Source organism: Salarias fasciatus, chromosome 13, assembly GCF_902148845.1.
Source record: "Salarias fasciatus chromosome 13, fSalaFa1.1, whole genome shotgun sequence".
Taxonomy (NCBI): Eukaryota; Metazoa; Chordata; class Actinopteri; order Blenniiformes; family Blenniidae; genus Salarias; species Salarias fasciatus.
Window position 1 is genome coordinate 4,045,244 of NC_043757.1, and position 20,284 is coordinate 4,065,527.

General features: G+C 45.2%; 1 protein-coding gene across 2 annotated transcripts in view; it reads left to right on the forward strand.

Annotated features, from left to right (window-relative positions):
* gfra1a (gdnf family receptor alpha 1a) overlaps positions 1 to 20,284 on the forward strand; it is a 100,333-nt gene that overhangs the window by 15,381 nt on the left and 64,668 nt on the right. Inside the window, exon 4 of one of the 2 annotated variants that reach the window (XM_030106398.1) lies at positions 2,690 to 2,827. The exons of the other annotated variant lie outside the window; for it this stretch is intronic. Within the exon in view, the coding sequence (XP_029962258.1) occupies positions 2,690 to 2,827 (138 nt within the window). The remainder of the gene's footprint in view (positions 1 to 2,689; positions 2,828 to 20,284) is intronic. 2 annotated transcript variants of the gene reach the window in all.

A 20,284-nucleotide genomic window follows, 5' to 3' on the forward strand; every position in this document is an offset into this window, starting at 1 on the left:
GTAAATAAAGCCTGAGACTCCTCAAAGAACCACTGCGCTCTTCCAGCATTTGCACCTGTCTGTGCACGTCAAGGACTTCAACTTTTTACCAGACTTAGTTCAGAGATGTTGCAGAGGCTGTATTCACAGGGTTTCCTGCTTCACGTCCCTCCGCAGCCATTATATCTGCATAGTCAATCCAAATGCATTTAAAGTCTTTTGTAAATCAACACTGAGGGAAACGTCGTAGAAATGAAGTGTGGCGAGTTAATAATGATGTGCCATAATCGCACGGCGCTCCGGCCGGCCGGCCGGAGGCATGACTGACCGCCAGCAGGTGCGCCGAAGCTGCGGCCTTGTGTTAAGCTGCCGCTCTAAGCCCTCAGCTGCACACAGTTCAACTCGCAGGATTAGCTGGCCTCGGCTCCGGCCGTCAGGGCTTTCACTTGCGCCGTTGTGTCTTAATAGAATTTCATCCTCCACCAAAAAGCGAACCAGGCTGCACCAAGCTTTACTGCTTCAATCTTTTATAGGAGTGGGTTTGTGAAGTCCTCTCTGGAGTTGGAAGTGCTCAAAACAGACCCGTATTCAGGCAGTTTGAGTTGACCTCTTTTGCCCGAGTCCTGCTGTACTGTACATGCTGTTTTAAATCTGGAGGAGACAGTTTCCACTTTCAGAGTCCAGCAGGGAATCATTGCAGAGGCAGCTATGCAATAACTGCTCTTTTTTCTGGGATTGTTTATGTCTCTGAAGAGAGTGCGCCAGCGGATTCTTTGACTTTGGTGTTGTCCAACAGTGCGGAAACAATTGTAGAATATTGTGTCTGTTTGCAGAGCCTTTGTTTAAAAACCCTAATTGACCTCGATTTTATTCACGTTTTATTCAGAATAGTTGTAAACCCAGGACTGATACGTTAAGAGACGCTGTAGTTTCAACAACTGTTAATAATATCTGACATTCATTGTCATGACAACTGCTACACATGTATATAATTGAAGTCATGGCCGTTAAAAATACTTCCATAATGCAAATTCTGGAGAATGTAAATTGCATTGCCGTACATACTGTATAATTATTCACCTATAGTCACAGACGTCCAGATCCTGCAGCTACATATTACCCTTTTATGCTCAACACTATACAGTATTACTGTTCCTGATTGTCATGATTATAAAGTCAAATCCGAATTCAACTAAAATTCACTATTTCTTCATGTAGATCAAGTGGGTTGGTGTTCAGAACTGGACCCTCCTGTGTGCCGGTTTTAGCCCCCGGGCCTTTTGGTTGACAACCCCCGATGTAGAGAGTGAGGATGTCTCCTGATGTGTGAGAGTTAATCAGATTTTAAGTACATTAGAGTTTTGTTGTTTGGGGGGTTTTTCCCAGCCTGCTGGCGAAGCTTCAATCACTATGAGGAGGGCAGAAAGGTGGACTACAGAGACCAGAGGGGGAGTAAACAGTCAAAACAATGCAGTATGCATTACTCTTGAAATTACCAGGGCAGTCGGTACAGACTTCGTGTCCAGGGAATTCTAAATCGGTGTGATTTTGTTCCTCCAACGTTTTGCTTTTGAGCTGCACGTATTTCCCTCTGCTGCTCGGTGCGGTTCACCGTTTTCCCCCTGCTGGCCAAGTTGCTCTGTGTCCCCTGTGATCATGTTCGTCGACAGCCACAGAGCGTCTGATTAAAGCGGCGTCTCGAACCAACAAACGGCTCTCTTTGGAGAATAATGGCGTCGCCCCCTTCGCGCTCGTCTTCCCCCTCTGTGCTTCTCCTTTTGATCACAGAACAGAAGCATCCCTGAAAAGCAAACATGGCCTTAAACAGACATCCAAGAGCATACAAGTGCACACGCTCTCATGCTCACACACACACACACACACACACACACACACACACACACACACAGCATCCAGCTGAGCTCTTGTTCCGTGCCAGTCTCGGAGATGTTAAATGAGGGCATTGATACATAAATTTGCATCTGTTTCATCCAGCAGCCCTCCTCATAACTAAAAATCTATAACTGCATGCCCCCAATTTAGCAGGCGGCTTGAGATGCTTCTATTCTGAGCTCGTTTCATGTGAGGCTGGCGTGCCCGTTTGATCGATCGGCCTCGTGCGCGCACTCTCCCTCACACGTAAGTGGGCCGAACAGCGATCCTCAGCGCGCTTGTTTGTGCCGCGTGCCAATCGGTAATCTAGATAAACGCCGCTCGGATGGTTGTGTCGCTGCAGCTGGGCCCTGGACTTGCGGGGATGTGGGCTGTGGCGCTCGCCGTCGCTCCTGCTGAGCAGGTGGGACCAGCTGTGGTTTCCTTGATTAAAGAGCTCAGAGCTTTTTCTCACTTTGTCTGCTGCGGATAAGAACTATACTCCCTCGGTGATGCTGCAGAGCTGCGGTTCCTCTTTCTCTTCTCTTCTGCACAAGACCTCTCCTTTGTGAAATACAGGATCACGATCGGCCTTGCTCCTCTGTGCTCCTTCTACCTCTGCCCACCTTCTGAATTCACCCAGAATGTGACATTTGCCTCTTTGCGGAATGATCTGAATTCCTTCTTTCCGATTCTTGCCTGACCTTTCCCCCCCCTTTGACCTACGAGTATCCCTTCTTAACTTCTGGAGTCCTGACCTCCCTGTGACCTTTGTGAACCCTTGGTGACCCCTGATGGATGTTCGTTGGTGGTCCTGAATGCGGCGCATCTCTTGCAGAGGGTGGGGAACCTTGGAGCAGCTCCTCCACCTCGGCTCCCGACAGGGGGGGCGCCCCGGGCCGAGGGAGCCCCTCTTCCACCGACCTGCAGGACCCCAGTAGAAACAGGAGGGCCCACCCCAATTGGGCCATACTGGGTAATACAGTAGAGCTGTGTGTGTGTGTGTGTGTGTGTGTGTTTTGTGTGTGTTTGCATGATTGTTTTGAGAATCTCCAGCTCCGTGTTCTCGTCATAGACCTGTGCTCAAGGCCAGCCGGATGTTTCAGTAACTCCTTTGAGGGTCTTAAACTTCTCAGACAACCTTATATCAGCTCTTCATGGACTGAGGCTGGTGTGAAATTACAAGTAGTAAGCGCCAAATTTAGAGGATTTAAACCCAGTTTACTTGACAACATTTGAGTGAAAATGGAAAACTTGAGTTTGGGGTGTGGTTTACACGTTAATGATGCCCTTCGCCACTGAAAACACAATTTTTTAAAAACCACTTCCAAGATCAGATCAGATTTCATTTCTATTCGTCACATACAGTAATCAGTGAAACGTAGCAGATGAAATCTTCACTGTCTTAGTTTTTTTTTCGTCATAGAACTTTACGTGTTCCCCGCTTATCACCAAGGTGGGAGACTCAGTCGATCACCTTCACGCGGGATCTGTCAGAGTAACTCTGTCGTCTTTGCGATCTGATTAAACCCGCTGAAGGTTCCGGTTTCCCCGGCGGATTATCGGAGCGCCGTGTCAGTCTCGGGGCCCGTCCGTCTCTCCTTCTGCTCGCCTGCTTGGTCAGCTGTGTCAGTGGAGGGTTGACGTGTCCTTCAGAAGCAGCAGATGTGCTTCTCCGGAGAAGAGACGGAGGGCTGGGATGGAGAAGTGGCAAGAGGCCGTGAAAAGCGAGAAGCTGCGGATGTGTCATATTTTGATATTCCCACCGCGCCATTTTGGCTTATGAATTTCCATTTTAGAGGGCGGTCAATGTGTGAGACTGCTACATTAGTTTTATGGCCAAAAACAGCTTATTGCAGGCTGAGGGGAAATGTTCATTTTGCATCACAGAAAAGTTAACTTCTAATGTCTTTGTGAATGAATTTGAACATCATTTTGCAGTTCGCGGTGAAATGTGCCGCCACCGTGCCTCCGTATATACTCCGGGACATATGCGCCGGAATTTGTGATGAGGTTGGACCGTGAAACGGCCGACACACATGTGCTTACACACAGACATTTTCTCTGACTGCACACCTCATCTAACCGAGAGCAGAAATACACTCTCACCAGTAAGCACCCCCGTTTTCCCCTGCAAGCCTCGCCAAAGGCAGGATGACATCAATGAAGCTGTGAGGTTAAATCATGCTGAGTTGTGTGTTCTGACTGAAACCTGAGGGGCTGCACGCTCCTCTCCCTCCATTTCACCAGTCTTTCACTCCACCTGGTTTGATGCGCACTCTGAATTAAATGGAGATATTTCGGAAGCAACACCGTCTCAAGTGAAAGGAACGTCTTTCCGTTTTCATTTGAGTCAAATTTTACGTTTACACAGCCGCTGTTTGGAAAACAATATCTTTGTCACAAAGGCTTTAAATGGTATAATTAGCATGTCGGACTTCAAATTGGTGCTGTCGGTTGTTTTTTTTTTGTTTTTTTTATGAGAACAAAGAGAAAATATGCTTAAACAACGTGAGAAAACAGACTTTCTTATAGACAGACGGACAAGTCGAATTGTTATAACGGCATCTCTACAACAACCACGTTCCAGGAGAACCTGGACTGGGAGTCATGATGCTCTGGAGGAAAACATCGTTATTGTCCGTCTACTGAGCATGTGCAGAAGAGCGGTTTACTGCAGCCGCGGTGAGCTGCACAGTGACGCGTCGAGATGCAGTTTGACTGATTTCAAAAAGCTGGACTATCCCACGAGTCCAAAGAGCTGGGATGTTTTGAGAAAAGCTGAGTTCTCCACAGAGAAAGAGTGTTTTTGAAATATTCCAAAACTGAATTTTTAGTGGTTTTGAGCACCTTTGAGTCAAAAACATTGTGCCTGTTGATCTGCTCTTGCAGACAGAGACATGAGTTGCTATAATTCAGGTACAAGAAGCATCAGTCTGGAAAGGTTTTGGATGTTTGTGTCAAGCGAACCCAAACTGCTAAGCTTTTTCATATATCTGAAAATGAGTTACAACAGAGGAAAAGTAGCAATTAAGAGTGTACTGACAAAATGATTTTATAAAATATTCCAGTCTTGAGAAAAAGTGATTTTCAGTGTGAAAAAATTTTTTTGGGAGTTATTAGTAGAGGAGTAGTCACCCAGCCTGGTGTTACCTGAAAAATATTAAACGGTAAAATATAAATATGTGTAAAGGTAAGGAAAATGTGATGGCATTTCATTTTATGGTGGAAAAAAAAAATCTGTAAACCCATAAAAGATCTTAGTTGTTACCAGAAAGTTTTCAAAACCCCACTCCAATCACCACATGTTGCTAAAACAATGTGTTTTTACCAAGAAAGTGAAATATTTGTTTAGTTTTATGAAGAGGAAAAAGCTGGAGAAAAGAGCTGCTTATTTGCACCATTAAAGGTTCAGTAGTTAATCAGAAGTAGCTAATTGCTCAGGGAAGTAAAAAATGTCTCAATCTACTCCTACATTCGTAGTTAGCTGAAGGAAAAGTATCTAACTATCGTGACCAGATAAATATCGGACATGGCTGAAGACCGGCACACTTCCTCTGATCCACAGGCAGGAGCACACAGGACCAAACCGCATCAGATCCAGGGCTGAAAACTTTATAATCAGCACAAGTCCATTCAGAGTTTATGAGTTCAAAGCCTGAAATTATAAAGATTTCTCAAATCACGTAATAGAGCCAGAGAAATGGGGTCCAGATGCCCCCCCGCCCCTCCCTGTGCCGCCTTTGGGTGCAAACATGGGAATGAAAGCTGCTTAACCTCGGCATGTTCTTAGAATACTATCGTTAAAAGCAGCCAGGTTGCTTTCTGGGAATATTTAATCTTATTAGTTAAACTTTATATTTAAAGCACTGCTGGATTTTTTTTTCTTTTTTTTTTTCCTCACTTGAACTGATTTAGAAAAATGAGCTGAAGCAGCTAAAACCCTTTTAGATTGAAAGAACGCTGTGCACGAAGACAAAAAGCTGCGTCGGTTTCACGGTATGCATCAAGTCAATGGTGTCGAGGAGTGAAGTGCGTTAAAAACGGTAGAAATGATTGATTGATTGAAAAACTATTCATCCCCCCGAGGGGCAATTCATTGGGCCAGAGCGGCAAATGTAAACTTTAAAGTTTCTTTTACGTGATGGAAGATCAGATTATTTGTGACAATTAAGGATTAGTTAAAAACTGCAACCATTCTGTTTCTATGACAGGGATACGGATGCAGCGAAGGGCTTCAGTTTAAATACTGTTCCCCAAAAACATTCATCTCCTCAGGTAGTAACGGATGTGAAAGTTGCTACAGAGGAGAACATGAAGGAGAGGAAATAAATCAACTTCCCCAGGATTTATGGGAAACACTCGGTTCAGCTAAATGGGATTTGATTCCAGAGCTGATTCCGTTGTGTTCTTTATGCAGTAATTGCAGTTTCCTCACCTTCTCCATGTCGCACCATTCACGTAAACCAACCCCGTAGAAACTGAAGTGTCGCCACCAGCTGCCCAGTTTCCTCGATTCATAGATGAAAGACTGAAGTTCAAAACACTGTCAAATATCCATCACTTTCATTTAAAGAAGGCGGGACAACAAAAAAAAACATAAAGAGGAATAATCATGTAAATATTGCAAACACAGCTGGGCACGGGAGACCAAAAGCTTCGCCATCAAACATGAAAGACCATCATGGAGGATGACGTCAGGCTGCCTTTGATTGGCCCGTTTGATTAGATCAGAGCTCCGAAGCGTCCCTGTGACAGACCGGCCAGATGGCCTTCATAATGACCCGAGGAACGACGGACAAACGAGCGCAGAACAGTGAGCCACTGCGTCAGCGCACAGGGAAATTTGTTTTTTTTTTTTTCGCTTTAAACTTGTTGATTTCCCTGAAACAGCCATGTGGCGAGCAGCTCGGGTTGAAAGCAGAGTCAGAAAGCAGCTTCACCCCGGGAGGCTTTTCACACCGATTCTCAGGGAGGTCAACAGCCTTTCAGAAAACCAAGAGAAAATCAACTCTCCGGTTTGAGAAACTGTTTTCTTCTGTGTTAGATAATGAAGAGAAGAGATAGTTCTGGTGAAATTTCACGAGAGTTTAAGTCTTGATCCAATTTAGGATCCAGATCGACACTCATTTTGGCCCCGCTGAAATATTTTAAGCAAAATACGTCATTTTTGCATTTCTGTTGCAGTAAAAAAACGTTTTGAAAACGATGTCCGTTGACAGAAACACCAGAAACACTGACAAAAAAAAGTAACTTAGCACACCCGGCCACTAGTGGGTGCTGTGGGTCATTTCTTCTATGAAGCTACAAACACATGAGCAGAGAGAACAATACCCTGTTCACAACAATAATGGAGAGTCCACCGACGTTCACATGGACAGAGGAAGCTGGGTTGCTCTTCTGGGCGACTCTATGAAACGACGCAGTCCAAGGAGAAGACGGACAGAGTGATTTCACACTGAAGGCTGCCATTGTTTCTATTGACATGAGCAAAAAAAAACTTGACGACAGCCGTAGCGAGCAAGGTTCTGTTGCATTTCATGTAAACAGTCATGGAATCGAAGCAGAAAATGCAATGAAAGTTGTCCATTTTCACTTGAAAATGCTTCATTTGTAAACATAAGTTTTGCAGAAGAGCGACTTACAGTCACTGTAGGAGAATGCGGTAATCTTACTGCCAGGTTAAACCGAGGTCAGCGCTGCGGCTCCCTGAGTAACAGCTTAACCACCAACTACTTAGATGGGATGTAAAAATAAATTGGGCGTAAATAAAACCTCCGGATCACTTTGACGACCGCAGAAACAAACTATATTGAATACTTATCACGTTGTAAAATTGCTACTGCTTATATTGATTCTCTACATTTTTCAGAATGATGCAGCCCCGGATTGTGAAAACAATAAAGGCGACAGAGCAGTCGGCGTCCGTCCGCCACCCGGAACACGCTGCCGTCATCTCGTAGCTTGGTTGGCTCGGGAGATTTGGCCACCGGCGTGCCGACTTCACAACGAGCCATTATCATTAAATGAGAAAGCCTGAAATCTCCTCCCGAACCGAATGAGTCACGACCGTCTGAACGAGAGAGCTTACTCTAAGTCCGCGGCGCTCATGACGAGCCACGCCCAGAGTGTGTATCCCGTCTTACCCATGCTCGGAGACTTCCCACAATCCCACTGATATGAAACTCTGACGGTTATTAGGAGTTGTGTAGCCGCCGTGAGCCCAGCAACAAGAGGTTTCTATATAAAGGGTGAGCAGGAGCAAAGGGTCGGATGGAGACATCTGTGCAGATAAAAGGTGGAAATGTGTGAAGTTTCTCCATCTCTGTAACAGCTGCTGTCATGCAGAGGTCATCCAGGTGGATTATTTGATTTACAGGTGTCGAGCATGAAGCAGTGCTGGACGCGAGACAGAACACCACCACCATGTTCCTGTTTTTGTAGAGGCTAAAAAAGTCATCATCACTCTTTACTCGAACAAATAAAATATAAGGCCTTAATGACACCTTTCACATTTGTCAAGATTTAGTGAAGACATCCCTTTCGTCTCACTCTCTCCGATACTCCATTAATTCCTTCTTATAGTTACACAATTACTTATCCGTCCTTACGAGGGAAATTATAATAACTAATGGGGCCGATAAAGAAGTGTTCCGCTGCCGCTCATTACATTAGCCTGATTGCTACTGCAGTTGTAAAGCCGATACGATATACTCATTTAATTCAATAAAAAAAAGTGTCATATTAGTACAATGTCATGTTTTCCCATTATCAAAAGACACAAGACCTAAGAACTGAAACCACGAGGTTGTTTATGGAAATTCTTCTATGATAAAAAGGTAAATTATTTAAAATGAGCGAGAAGTAGGTTGAACAGACTATTTAAGAATTAAAAAGATAAAACAGAACTATTTTAGATACATGAAATATCAGGATTCACATGAAAGTTAATAGGCAAAAAATACAACAGTCATTTCAACGTATTTTTACACAAAAAAACCCAACAATCGAGCATTAGCAAGCAGAGGAGTCAGTGGAATGGAAACAGTCTGTTTCAACAGGAAGAAACTGCAGAGCCAGACTCAGAGGAGGAGGCGGGTGGACGGATTCAAACCCTGGTTTGGGCCGATGGTGACACGAAACCTTCCACACAGTCCACACAGCCGCACAATAAATGTTACCATTAAGAAAAGCTACAAAATACCTGATTAAAGCTGAACAAGAAACAGCGATACATGGTTAAACAGCGATCAGCAAAACCAACATACCCACAATTCATTACGCAGGATTAGCACGCAGTGCAGACTCTAATTTCATGTTTACTCAGGACCGTCTTCGCCGCCGCCTCCTCCTCCTCCAGTTATTTGCCCGAGCGGAGCGGCACAGGTCACTGAGCGTGCTGCGAGCCCCGGAGGAAGCGCCGCCGCCGCCGCTGACGAGCCAGGCAGCAGCGAGATACCCTCCACCACCCCCACAGGTCCCTGGCACAGGGCCACACACTCCCCGCGAAATGTCACACCGACTGCTCGCCGCTCGCCGTTCACACCGACACTCAACGCACACGTGGACTTTGTCCACATGCGCTTTTAATAACAGAAAAAATAAACATGATAATGGCAAGCTGCGTCGCAGGAGAGCTGGAAATAACACGGACAAAGGCGATTATGAGAATTCGAGCTGGCATGGATGGACCACCTCAAGGGAGTGATGTGCGTGCGTATGTGTGTGCGTGTGTGTGTGTTTGTACAGGCATGGTGTGAGTGGTTTTAAGGTCAAAGAAGACAGTAAACAGCGGAGCCGACCGACCCGGGGTCGAACCACTTGAGGCTGTTGGCCTGGACGACACGCCGAGTGAAATCACTTTTTCTGAAGTCTGAATCATGTCAGTCGGGAATACAAAAAAATAAATAAAAAAATCCAAGGAAGAGGCTCGTCCCGCTGACTGGCTGCGATGGAGATGGAGATAGAGAGAGTGGCAAACAGAGCCGGAGATAGCGACGGGGAAAAAGGCAGAGACGGATCGCCGCCGTCGCGGCCGCGGCTCTCCTCGTGCGCGTGTCCATCACGCCGGTTCCTCTGCTTGCGGCCGGTCGCTACTTGTACTTCATCCATTATTCACAGCCTCGCGCTGAGGGAGAGCGGGCCGCTGATCAGCGTCCAGCCAGAGGGAAGCAGAGGTGGAGGAACGGGATGGGCAGGTGGACCGGAGACGGGGCTGCTCAGCCACACATGTCGCACTGTGCTCCTTTATTTCTCTTTGTTGGACTCTAAAACAGCTGGGTGCACGTTAACCCCCCCCCTCTGGAGCCGAGATACAGCATCGGTCTGACTACTGTTAAGGAGAATAATTATTCTCCCTGTGTCGCACGGCGACATGGTGGTTTAGTCTCGTCTTTAAATTTCTGCTAAACAAGCTCGTTGTGCTTTGAGTTTAATTTCTTCTCTCCACAAAAACCCGAAACGTTTTCACTTGAAAGGCTGAAGGGTAAATTACTGCTTTCTGTCGAAGTTTCTCTCCCCGGGTGGGATAACGCTTCAGATCCAGTTTAAAGGATAACTTTGGTTTAAACAGTTTTCACGTTTTTAGAACGAAGGACAATATACTCACCCAGAAGACTTTTCTGATCCAATAAGTGGTTCGGGAGAAATTTAGATCCAGAGTCAAGCTGCAGACATCCATATACTGTTAGCCAATGGGGCATGTGTGGCGCCCGCTCCCAAAACGGCTTTAATCGTCCAAAAACTCAGTTTCACCAATATTTCCTCATGGTCCGCTCACGCCACTCCTCCACGACAACCTGGTGTCGCAAAGTACATGCTGCTTTTCACTCTACAGAGATCTTCTTCTTCTTTGGAGCTGGTGGCGACCAACAACTTGGGTGCACAGCGCCACCTACTGTGTCTCTTGGTGAATGTACTTCAATTTACATCCTGATCACCATATTCACTTCAGAGATCTGTAAAACCGCAACAGCAGGTATTTTGCGACACCGGGCTGTGGTGGAGGAGTGGCGTGAGCGGACCAAGAGGAAATATTGGTGAAACTAATGAGTTTTTGGACGATTAAAGCCGTTTTGGGAGCCGGCGCCACACATGCCCCATTGGCTAACAGTATACGGATGTCTGCAGCTCAACTTTGGATCTAAATTTCTCCCGAACCACTTATCGGATCAGAAAAGCATTCCGGGCGAGTATATTGTTCTGCTTCGTTATATAAACAACGTGAAAACTGTTTAAACCGAACTTATCCTTTAAGACCTCATCGTATTTGCAGTTACAGTAACTTCGCGGTTAAAGGAATACTCCGAAGATTTTGGACCCACGCCCTATCCCTATCATTTACAAAGTGAGATTAGCTCATAAATACCTGTTTTGTGTCCATTCGTCCAGTGCCTGGCTAACAGCTGTTAGCATCGTAGTTAGCTTAGCTCAACTACGGCAGGTGAAGAGGAGACAGAGCCAGACTGATAAAGTGGACAAAATCCTCCTTCCAGTGGTCCAGGGGACGGCGTATTAGCACGTGAAGTAAATCCGAATGGTTATATAGCATTTTTAAAGACGTGTTTTCTTTTCAATCCCTTAAAATAATGTTTTGATCCACACAGACCTGCGCATGCGCAGTGCTCCGCAGAAGGATATACTGGAGCACAGCAGTAGAAGCATAGACTCAGCCGCTGTGCGCCGGTATATCCTTCCGCGGAGCACGATGCTGTGTGGATCAAAACATTATTTTAAGGGATTGAAAAGAAAACACGTGTTTTAAAATGCTTTATAACCATTCGGATTTACTTCACGTGCTAATACGCCGTCCCCTGGACCACTGGAAGGAGGATTTTGTCCACTTTATCAGTCTGGCTCTGTCTCCTCTTCACCTGCCGTAGTTGAGCTAAGCTAACTACGATGCTAACAGCTGTTAGCCAGGCACTGGATGAACAGACACAAAACAGGCATGTATGAGCTTACCTCACTTTGTAAATGATAGGGATAGGGCGTGGGTCCAAAATCTTCGGAGTATTCCTTTAAAGCTTTGGTTGCGATTCATTTGAAGCTGTGACTGGGGTCAGAGGTCGGTCCATGGTCAAGGTGAACATGAGGGACAGTGTTCAGTTCAGGTCACAGCCAAGCTGGAGATGCTGATGCTGAACTGTAAGTTAATTATAAAGCTGGACTCCAGAATTATTGAGATGAAGGTTCGAGTTCCAGTCAGGTACTTCTGGTCCGGGTTAGCGCTGTGTCAGGGGTCTGCAGACCTCTGGATCCTTTACACAGCGAGTCTCTGTGGCGTTCCCAAAATGTTGTAAATGTTAAGTAAAAACTAAAGACAGTCATTGAACCTCAGCGGTTCTTACTTGTAGCTCTTTACTGTCATAAATGAACATTAACTGAAGTTTTGGTTTGTGAAGCAAAACTACATATAAAGGTTTACAAGCTGTTTTATCTCTAACGTTAAATATATTCTGCGGCTCCAGATTTATTTCACGTGGTCTGAAAGGTGCAGAAGTGACTCAAGAGGTTGCGTTAGATCGATGAAAACGACTGTGTGTGTGTGTTTGTGAGTGCATGTGGGCTTGTTTGGTACAGAGAGCCAGGGACCCTGATGGGTGATTCACAGCACTCCACTGTCGAGCCTGTGGAGGCCATCCTTCTACAACAACAACAACACACACACACACACACACACACACACACACACACACACACACACACACGAGCAGGGGTACCTACAACCCACCGGCACCAGCACGCAGTGACGGCGCCGTGGCTCAGATCTCGGCTGGAGGTTTGACGCGGCGCCGCTGAGCCGCTCCGTCCGGCTCAACGCGATACTCTGGAAGACGAGGCAGGAAGTGAGGGCGTACTGCTGCGGGAGCGTTTATAGACGGTGCTGAGCAGCACTGCTTACTTTTTCTTTTTTTTTTTTTTTGAGGGTAGAAGACACCAAATGCGCCATTCGGTTGTGAAACTGCACTCCGTCAGAGAGGAGCATGACTTATGACTCCAAGCATCACTTAGATTTTGAAAGACGGGAGAGATTAAAGTCGTTCCACTAAAACGTGTCGCCCTTAAATCAACATGTAATGAGCAATAAAATCCAAAATGGACATTTATTAGTGTCGTCAATCTTACTTGAATCCCATAACAAACAAAACCCTTTCCCTTCAGGGAAAACATTAAACCTCCACGTACATAATGGTACCTGCATATAAGTGAGCATGCAGAGATGTTTGGAGTTTTTATTCCTCTCAGTTTTAGGAAACTGCTTCACAGAAGGCTTCGCAGTTTTTAATGAGCCAATATGTTCTCTACTTAGTTTTGGAGAAAACATCAACAAATTTGATTTCCCTGTGTATGAAAAGAGCATCTGCACTATCATCCTAAAACAAATTCATAAAATAAATGAAACACTGTTCATGATGGAGCGAGGAATTTCACCATCCAGGGGAGACTCGGAGGAGCTGCTCCGTAATGAGAGGAGCCGCTTTAGGTGCTTCGATCAATACAGGTTCATCTGGAAGGATCTTGGGATCTATCCAAGAGAGCTGGAAGAGACTGTTCTGCAGTGTTTTCAGGTGCTGGAGAGAATCCCAGATTCTTCCTGGACTGGTCACCAGCTCATCGCAGGACAAACACTCACACACAATGAGCAAGGCAGGGCAGGGCAGGGCAATCCTCCACCAAGCTAAAACTCGACCACACCTGTATCTACAGAGCTCTCCTTCACAGTTCAGAATGTCGGATTTATTCCAACTGATGCTCGTGCTCAAAGGATCTCCAATACAACCCGAGACGTCATGCGGAAAACCGATAGATTTATTTCACATGTGCAAATCCAATTTTAAAAGCCCCGGAGCAGGTACAGCCTCCAGCTGAGCCATCCACTGCTAGCTGTCTTACAAGGTGGTCTAGCACCATGTTTTCATAGAGAGTAACAGGGATGCAGCCATGCCAGAATCATATATTGGGCCATGATTCTGCACTTAGTGCTCAAACTTCGAAAAAGCTCAGACAGAAAACCAGCAAGTATACGAGTGCTGTCCGTGGTTCTGAGATGCTTTAAAATTAAACAGAATGACAAAAGTATGATGGACTGTAACATTACATTCTGCCAAAGTCTCAAGAGCAGGAGGAAGACGGTTCATACAACAGCAGCAAGCGAGTCAGCAGAGACGTTTGGAGCAGCGGAGTTCGCCTGATGCTGCTTATTAGTTTAATTGCTCAGTTACTTTTCCTCCGACTCATGCTATATGCTGAAGAGTTCCGGGCCTCACACACTAGCATAAGCATGACTAAAGTATGACTGATAAGATCATTAACGGCGAACTGGAGCGTGCGGCAGCTCACGGCGAGCTCGGCCCCTCAGCCCGCAATGCGTAGCGTTTATCTGCAGGAGCATATCATTTGCACGTGGACTAGGAATTGCACTTGATGGCATCTAATCTGTGCCCATGTTGATACTTGGTATGAACCAGTAGTTCAAGATTGATGCTAACCCTTCAAAAAAGTGGCGTTGGTCAACCTCCAGCAGCAGCCCTGCCCGCTCGCCATCAGCGCCTGGAAACCATCAGCTGGCCTGAGTTTACCCTGCTCAGGTCATGTTGTTTAAGAATGAAGGGAAACTGTAAAATAAATTGACCTATTTAGTTTTATTGAGCTGTAGAGTGTGTTCGGTAATATCCAACCTTCTTGTCACATTTTATCCACATTAGCGTTAAAGGGTATGAAGCTGATCCAAACCCTCACTGGACTGAATCCACAGGAGTTGTAGTGGGTTTTAACTTGTTCATTTCTTAAGTGCACAATTTTTCCCAAGCCAGATTCCAGTGCAGTAGTTTGGGAATTAAAATTGGCCACTCAAAAGAACAATCCTCAAACCCTCTAATGTAGTCTGAGGCCCCACTACTGAACTGAGAAACTTTTTTAAAGATTTGTGTTTATCACTCTCAAGTAGTGGAATAATATAGATAAAATAAAACCCTCAATACTTTCAGACTCAAGTCCAGTTCAAAGCTCGCGTTGCTGACTATAAACAAAACAAAAAAAAATGTGTTCAATTGTTTTAAAAACAGCCAAGTGCTCCTTTCGTCACCGTTAAGCTTCGTGTAAGAAAAGCAGCACTTATTTTATATATCAGCTAAAAACACACTGCAAGTCTGCGACTTCGACGAACACAAGGTTCCTGAACTTCAGAGCTGGAGCGATTGTCAGAAACCACAAAAATACAGCCATAAAATCACAAATCCAGTGTTTTCACTTATCACGAACCGCATGACGGCAACGGGCCTGTTTGCGCCAGATCGCCGCGGGGCAGATTGAGCTCGGCGAGCGCGGGGGGGAAAATGAAGAAAGTAATGATGTAAATATTGAACATTTGGACCCACAGTGTGGTCGTTCAGCTGTGCAGCTCTTCAGCGCTGCTGTAAATGCTGTTAGCAAGCGTTCTGGTTTGGTTTGGCTCCCATAAGCCAACTGTATATTTGACATATGAATGTCATAACAGAGCGGTGTGTGTGTGTGTGTGTGTGTGTGTGTGTGTGTGTGTGTGTGGCTCACGATGCAAATCAAATGCAGGTTGTGTTTTTTCTTGCTCTTCTCCGGCTGCCAGACCCCAGCCTGCTGGGAACCTTGGTGCATTTTTCAAAAGCAGTGGTTTGATTTGCGTCGGTTTAATTCACGGGCCAAGTTTGTGATTTGTGGTTTTCGTGCACTGCGGAGGTTCAGGCTGGGGAGGTTTCAACAGAACCGCAGAACATCAACAAGTATCACGTTAGAGCGTCGGTTCCCCTCAGTGGTCTGGAAAACAACTCTCAGTCGGGAGCCTGATTTTTTTTTTTCCTCCTGTTTTTCTTCTTTATTTTAAACAAGTAGAATTTGATTATCTTAACGCAATTTGGAATTTCTGATTTTTTCCAGCAAAATCTTCCACGTCTAGCTTCCAATCCCACTTTTTAAAAATCAGCATTGCGGGGGCTGAAACCAGCCGTTCAACCAGCTCATTTATTTCTATTAGAATAGACAAAGAATCAGTCAGTCACAAGCTGAAAAGCCCTGGACAGAAAGTCAAGTCTGTCCGACTGCTGCTCACTGCTGAACTGATTAGTTTTTACGACAGAATGTTTTCAAGTGAGAACGAAAAACTTCTGTTGTGCTTTGGGTGTGTGTGTGTGTGTGTGTGTCACCCTGACCCATTGAAAACACAACTTTTCAAAAATGCTGCCTCTGCACATGGTGGTTGGAGGAAATCGGATTCATTCACAAAAATGAATGCAGTGTGTCTCCTCATTCTTGAATTCAGCAGCGCTTCTCCAGTGAAGCGTACATTCACCACACCGTCACAAGCAGAGACACTTTTCATTTCTTCAAAGCAGCCGATACCGAGCGGACGGAAACAACAGAGACACTTGAAGTGTCATCGGATCCTCGGTTAGCCCGACGCGGGAGGAAAGAGGTTATATCAGTCACACATCCTGATGAGGACATCCTCATCAGGAGAAACACTCAACCTCACGATGACACCAGTCGGGGTTCAACGGTGAAGCTCTGCTCTGCCCTCCTGTTATATTTTACAGTTTTAAAGATTGCAAAATTCTGCCGAAAACTTCTACATGCCCTTCTTCTGCTCTTTCATTGTTTATTTCTACCAGTTTTTCAAAGATAACCAAAACATCCAAACTCCAGTAAGTAGTTAAGCATCTGTTCTGTTTTTTTTAAAACCAGCTTTTGCATAACAGACAGGATGTTAAACTGTCAGAGAGGAAGAAAGAAAAACATACTGGATGGTTCGATTTGGATGTCTGGTGCATGCTAATTTCTGTGTGTAGGCGTGTGTGTGCGCGCGCGAGAGAGACACTCGATGCAGTTGTACTAATGAGTGTGTGTTTAGGTCTGCGTACATCTCGGATTTGCTCCTCCGCCAGTGACTCGTTTCGGAATTGCCCTACAGTGTATTTCATGGGAAATTCAAGTTATAGCGTCTTAGAGAGTTAAGGTCTGGGGTTGGATTTGGAGTGTGTGTGTGTGTGAGAGAGTGTGGTGATGGGGGTTTCAGGGGAGTGTGTGTGTGTGTGTGTTAAAGAAAGGGGACAGACAGTGCAAGCCAGCGAGCGTAGGCAGTGTGCTTAAACTTGAGAGATTTACATGCAAAGCGCTGGTGCTCCTGCATCTTAACTTGGGGAAGTGAAGGTTGAAATGTACTCAGTGCAAATGCGCTTACGACTGGCAAGGAAAACCAATTTCATTTACAAGTGGGAACTCAAAGTAATATATTCCGACTCTCAACCACACTTCATCTTAAGATGTTTGACTTGTTTTCCTGACTGGAGATTTACACCCACGGAACAAACCGGGCCACGGCATGATCGCTTAATTCATCTGCAGCTGTTTGGCCGATGCACTCCCAGACAGAATTAGCTGCCCGTGTGCACACTTACCAATGAATTAAACGGTGCAGTCACTCTAATCACTCAGCTGGGAGAGGCAATGCCTTTCGCCCTAATATTTCCATTGAGGTGCTTCCACTTTAGCTTGGCTCGGATCGTCGCTCTTCGGCATGTAAAGTACACCTTTCCTCGGGGCCGCTGCGGAGTTATGGAAATAAGCGGGGGGAGGGGGCTGGGATCTCGCTGCTCGTGCGGTGAGTAAATGAATGTGGAAGCGTGCATTAATGCAGCGGTTCATTTGTTGGTCAAGAGCAAACGTGATCCCAACAGAGCCCGAGGTCATTTCTGCAAGTTCGGTTCACAAGGGAGCAGAACTCTTTAATTCTGCAGCTTCCAAGGCCCTTAATCTCTCCAGATTAAGGTAAAAATGTGCATGACGGCAGTAACCTGAGGGGTTTGAACGAGTGGATGTGAAACACTGTCAATGCTAATCACTCAGCTTTTTTATATTATTGCACTAAGTGTTTTATTAACTCAGTTTAATACCAATTTAAGTGCTGCTTCAACTTGCAAATTGAAGAAAAGGGAATATTAAATTGAGTTATTCAGAGAGGACAGACCTGATAGAAATATGGGAATTCTCATTCGCCCTTCAAGTCTGCAGTAAAACCCTTCATTTTTTTTAGAAACTCAAGTTTTTCTAGAATTTGGTGTTCGATTGTTATTTGTTAATTTTTTTTATTCTTAATTTCCAATAAAACAAGCTTTGCCAAACCGGTACTCAAAATCTTGATGCAAGGATCCTCTGCAACACTTGTAACTTAAAAGGTCAAGTACAACATCTTAAATGTTCAAAATGCTTTTTCTTATTTAAGTCTCTCCAGTCACCGTGTCGTTATTTAAAGATTGAATTGCTGTTTGTCACCTTTTGGGAATCTCATGTGGAGAGTGCACACCTGCGCCATGTTTTCAAAGATTTTGAATACTTTTAGCATTTTATTTATGATAAAGTCAACTTTTATCATCTGGAAGCTCTGGACAGCAATGTTTGCACAGTGATTCACCTGAAAGGTTGTCTGACATTCATTTGTGAAAGTACAAAAAAGAAGCAAAGTATAAAAACCCGTCAGTGTGGGATCTTAAAATCTGCTGGTTACTTTTTAAAACACGTAAAATATTCAGTCGCATTAAAGTGTTCCTGAGTTTTGCATTGGTTTTATCCTCCTGAGCCAACTCCAGTTTTCTGCTTTTTATTTGTGTTGTTGCAAAAATCAGACGTAAAAACGAGAGTCACCCATTACGCTGAATACTTTTTCAGCCTTAATCGGCTAATTTCCCTCTTTGTTGTCAGCTTTTTACATCAATTACACGCTTCTCTCTGTAGTACTCGCCCGAAATCACCTGCCCACCCGTCTCCGCTGCTGAATTATCCCCCCTCCTCTCACCTGTGCCGTCGCTCCTCCGTTCCTCGCCCTTCTCCTTCCTCCTCTTCCCCCTCTGCTTTGTGCCATGTTGTAGTTGGGATTAAGTGCTCAAACTGCCAGTTACGCTCAGCTCGCCCGCGCTCCGCTCCCTGGCCTGAGGTGTATTTACACAAAGAGCTGAATAAGTTGAAGGCAGGCCCGAGAATATTTTATTTCTTATTCCGGCTCGGCTCCTGAAGGGATAATCACTTTTCGGATTTGCTTGTCGGAGAGACGTTAGCAGGACCTTTGGGAATTCTGGTCTGGCAACCCGGGGAAGTTTTTCTGTCAGTTCTGGCTCAGCTGGTCTCACAGGTCTTTATCCAGTCAGAGTTGGTGGTTCGACCTTTCATCCTGGCCTTTTTATACGTCAAGATGTCCTTTGGAGAAACATCCAACCCCAAATTGTTTACAACTGCAGTTTTTTGAATGGTTGTATTTAGGAATATGACAGAAGTCTATTTCTTCAACTTGATTCTGATGGTTTTCTAAAAAAATCAGCCCACTTTATTTTGGTTTACTGATACAAGCCGAGTTCCTTTCACTCAAAGCCTCGGTCAGCTGTAATAAGAAACCAGTTGATAAAGCTAAATCCATTCTACTCAGGGAAATAAACCTCTCCCTGATGTCTCTTTAGTGGCTTAGCATGGAAATCCCTCGTTTCCAAACCATAAATCAGGATGCCGGGAGCAGATGTGGCTCGGTCAGAAGTGGCCTGGTCTGCTCGGGACTGCAGCTAATCTCATTGTCTACACGGAAGATCGTATGGCAGCTCGTGTAGCACTCACACGTTGGCCAAGCTAATTGCGGAAAGCCAGCGTGAAGTCTCAGAAGAGCAATTAATTACCGAGCCCTGGCACCGTCTTTCTGCCTCCTTTTGTTTTAATCATACATGTGCTGCACGTTACCCAAGGGCACAGGAAGAGCGGCATGATGGGCCCTCTGCGACGGCGGCTGAGTCACTGCGACGGCATCCTGCAGCTACTCCGTGAAAACGCTGTGTTCAACACAGATATGTGGCACCATTCATGATTATGTAACGCGAGATCCATAAAACTGAAGTAACAGCTGCAAATGACAGAGCCTGGCTTTAGGGCTGCCCGCAGTGTGGATGGAGACGTGTTGAAATGGATTATGGGGATGAATTCTGCTCAAACAAAGAGCTGGTTCTGTCCTGCAGCCGCATGACGGCTTGAGCCCCTCAAATAAACTCAACAATAATGATAATAAAGCAAGCAGGGCTCTGGCATCAGATATCAGTATCGGCAGATATCGGGATTCGGGATAGAAGCATCCCTGGCAAAAGTATTCCCGACTCCCAAGTTGCTCTATGGAGAGTTTTCATATTCTCCCTGTGCATCAGCAGGTTTTTTTTTTTCCCCCACCAGGCAGTCAGTCAAAAAGAAAAGTTTTTATCCCTGTATTACCTGCCCTCTCAGGGCCACAGAGAACATTTTTCATGCAATTTTTTTCACCGGAAAGAAAGAAATTCACACAATGAAAAAAGCTTATTCCTTTTTTTGTGTTTTGTTTTTTGCTCGAGTTTTGCTGTTCTTGCAGTGGTTACCACTCCTCACATGGATGATGTCCAAT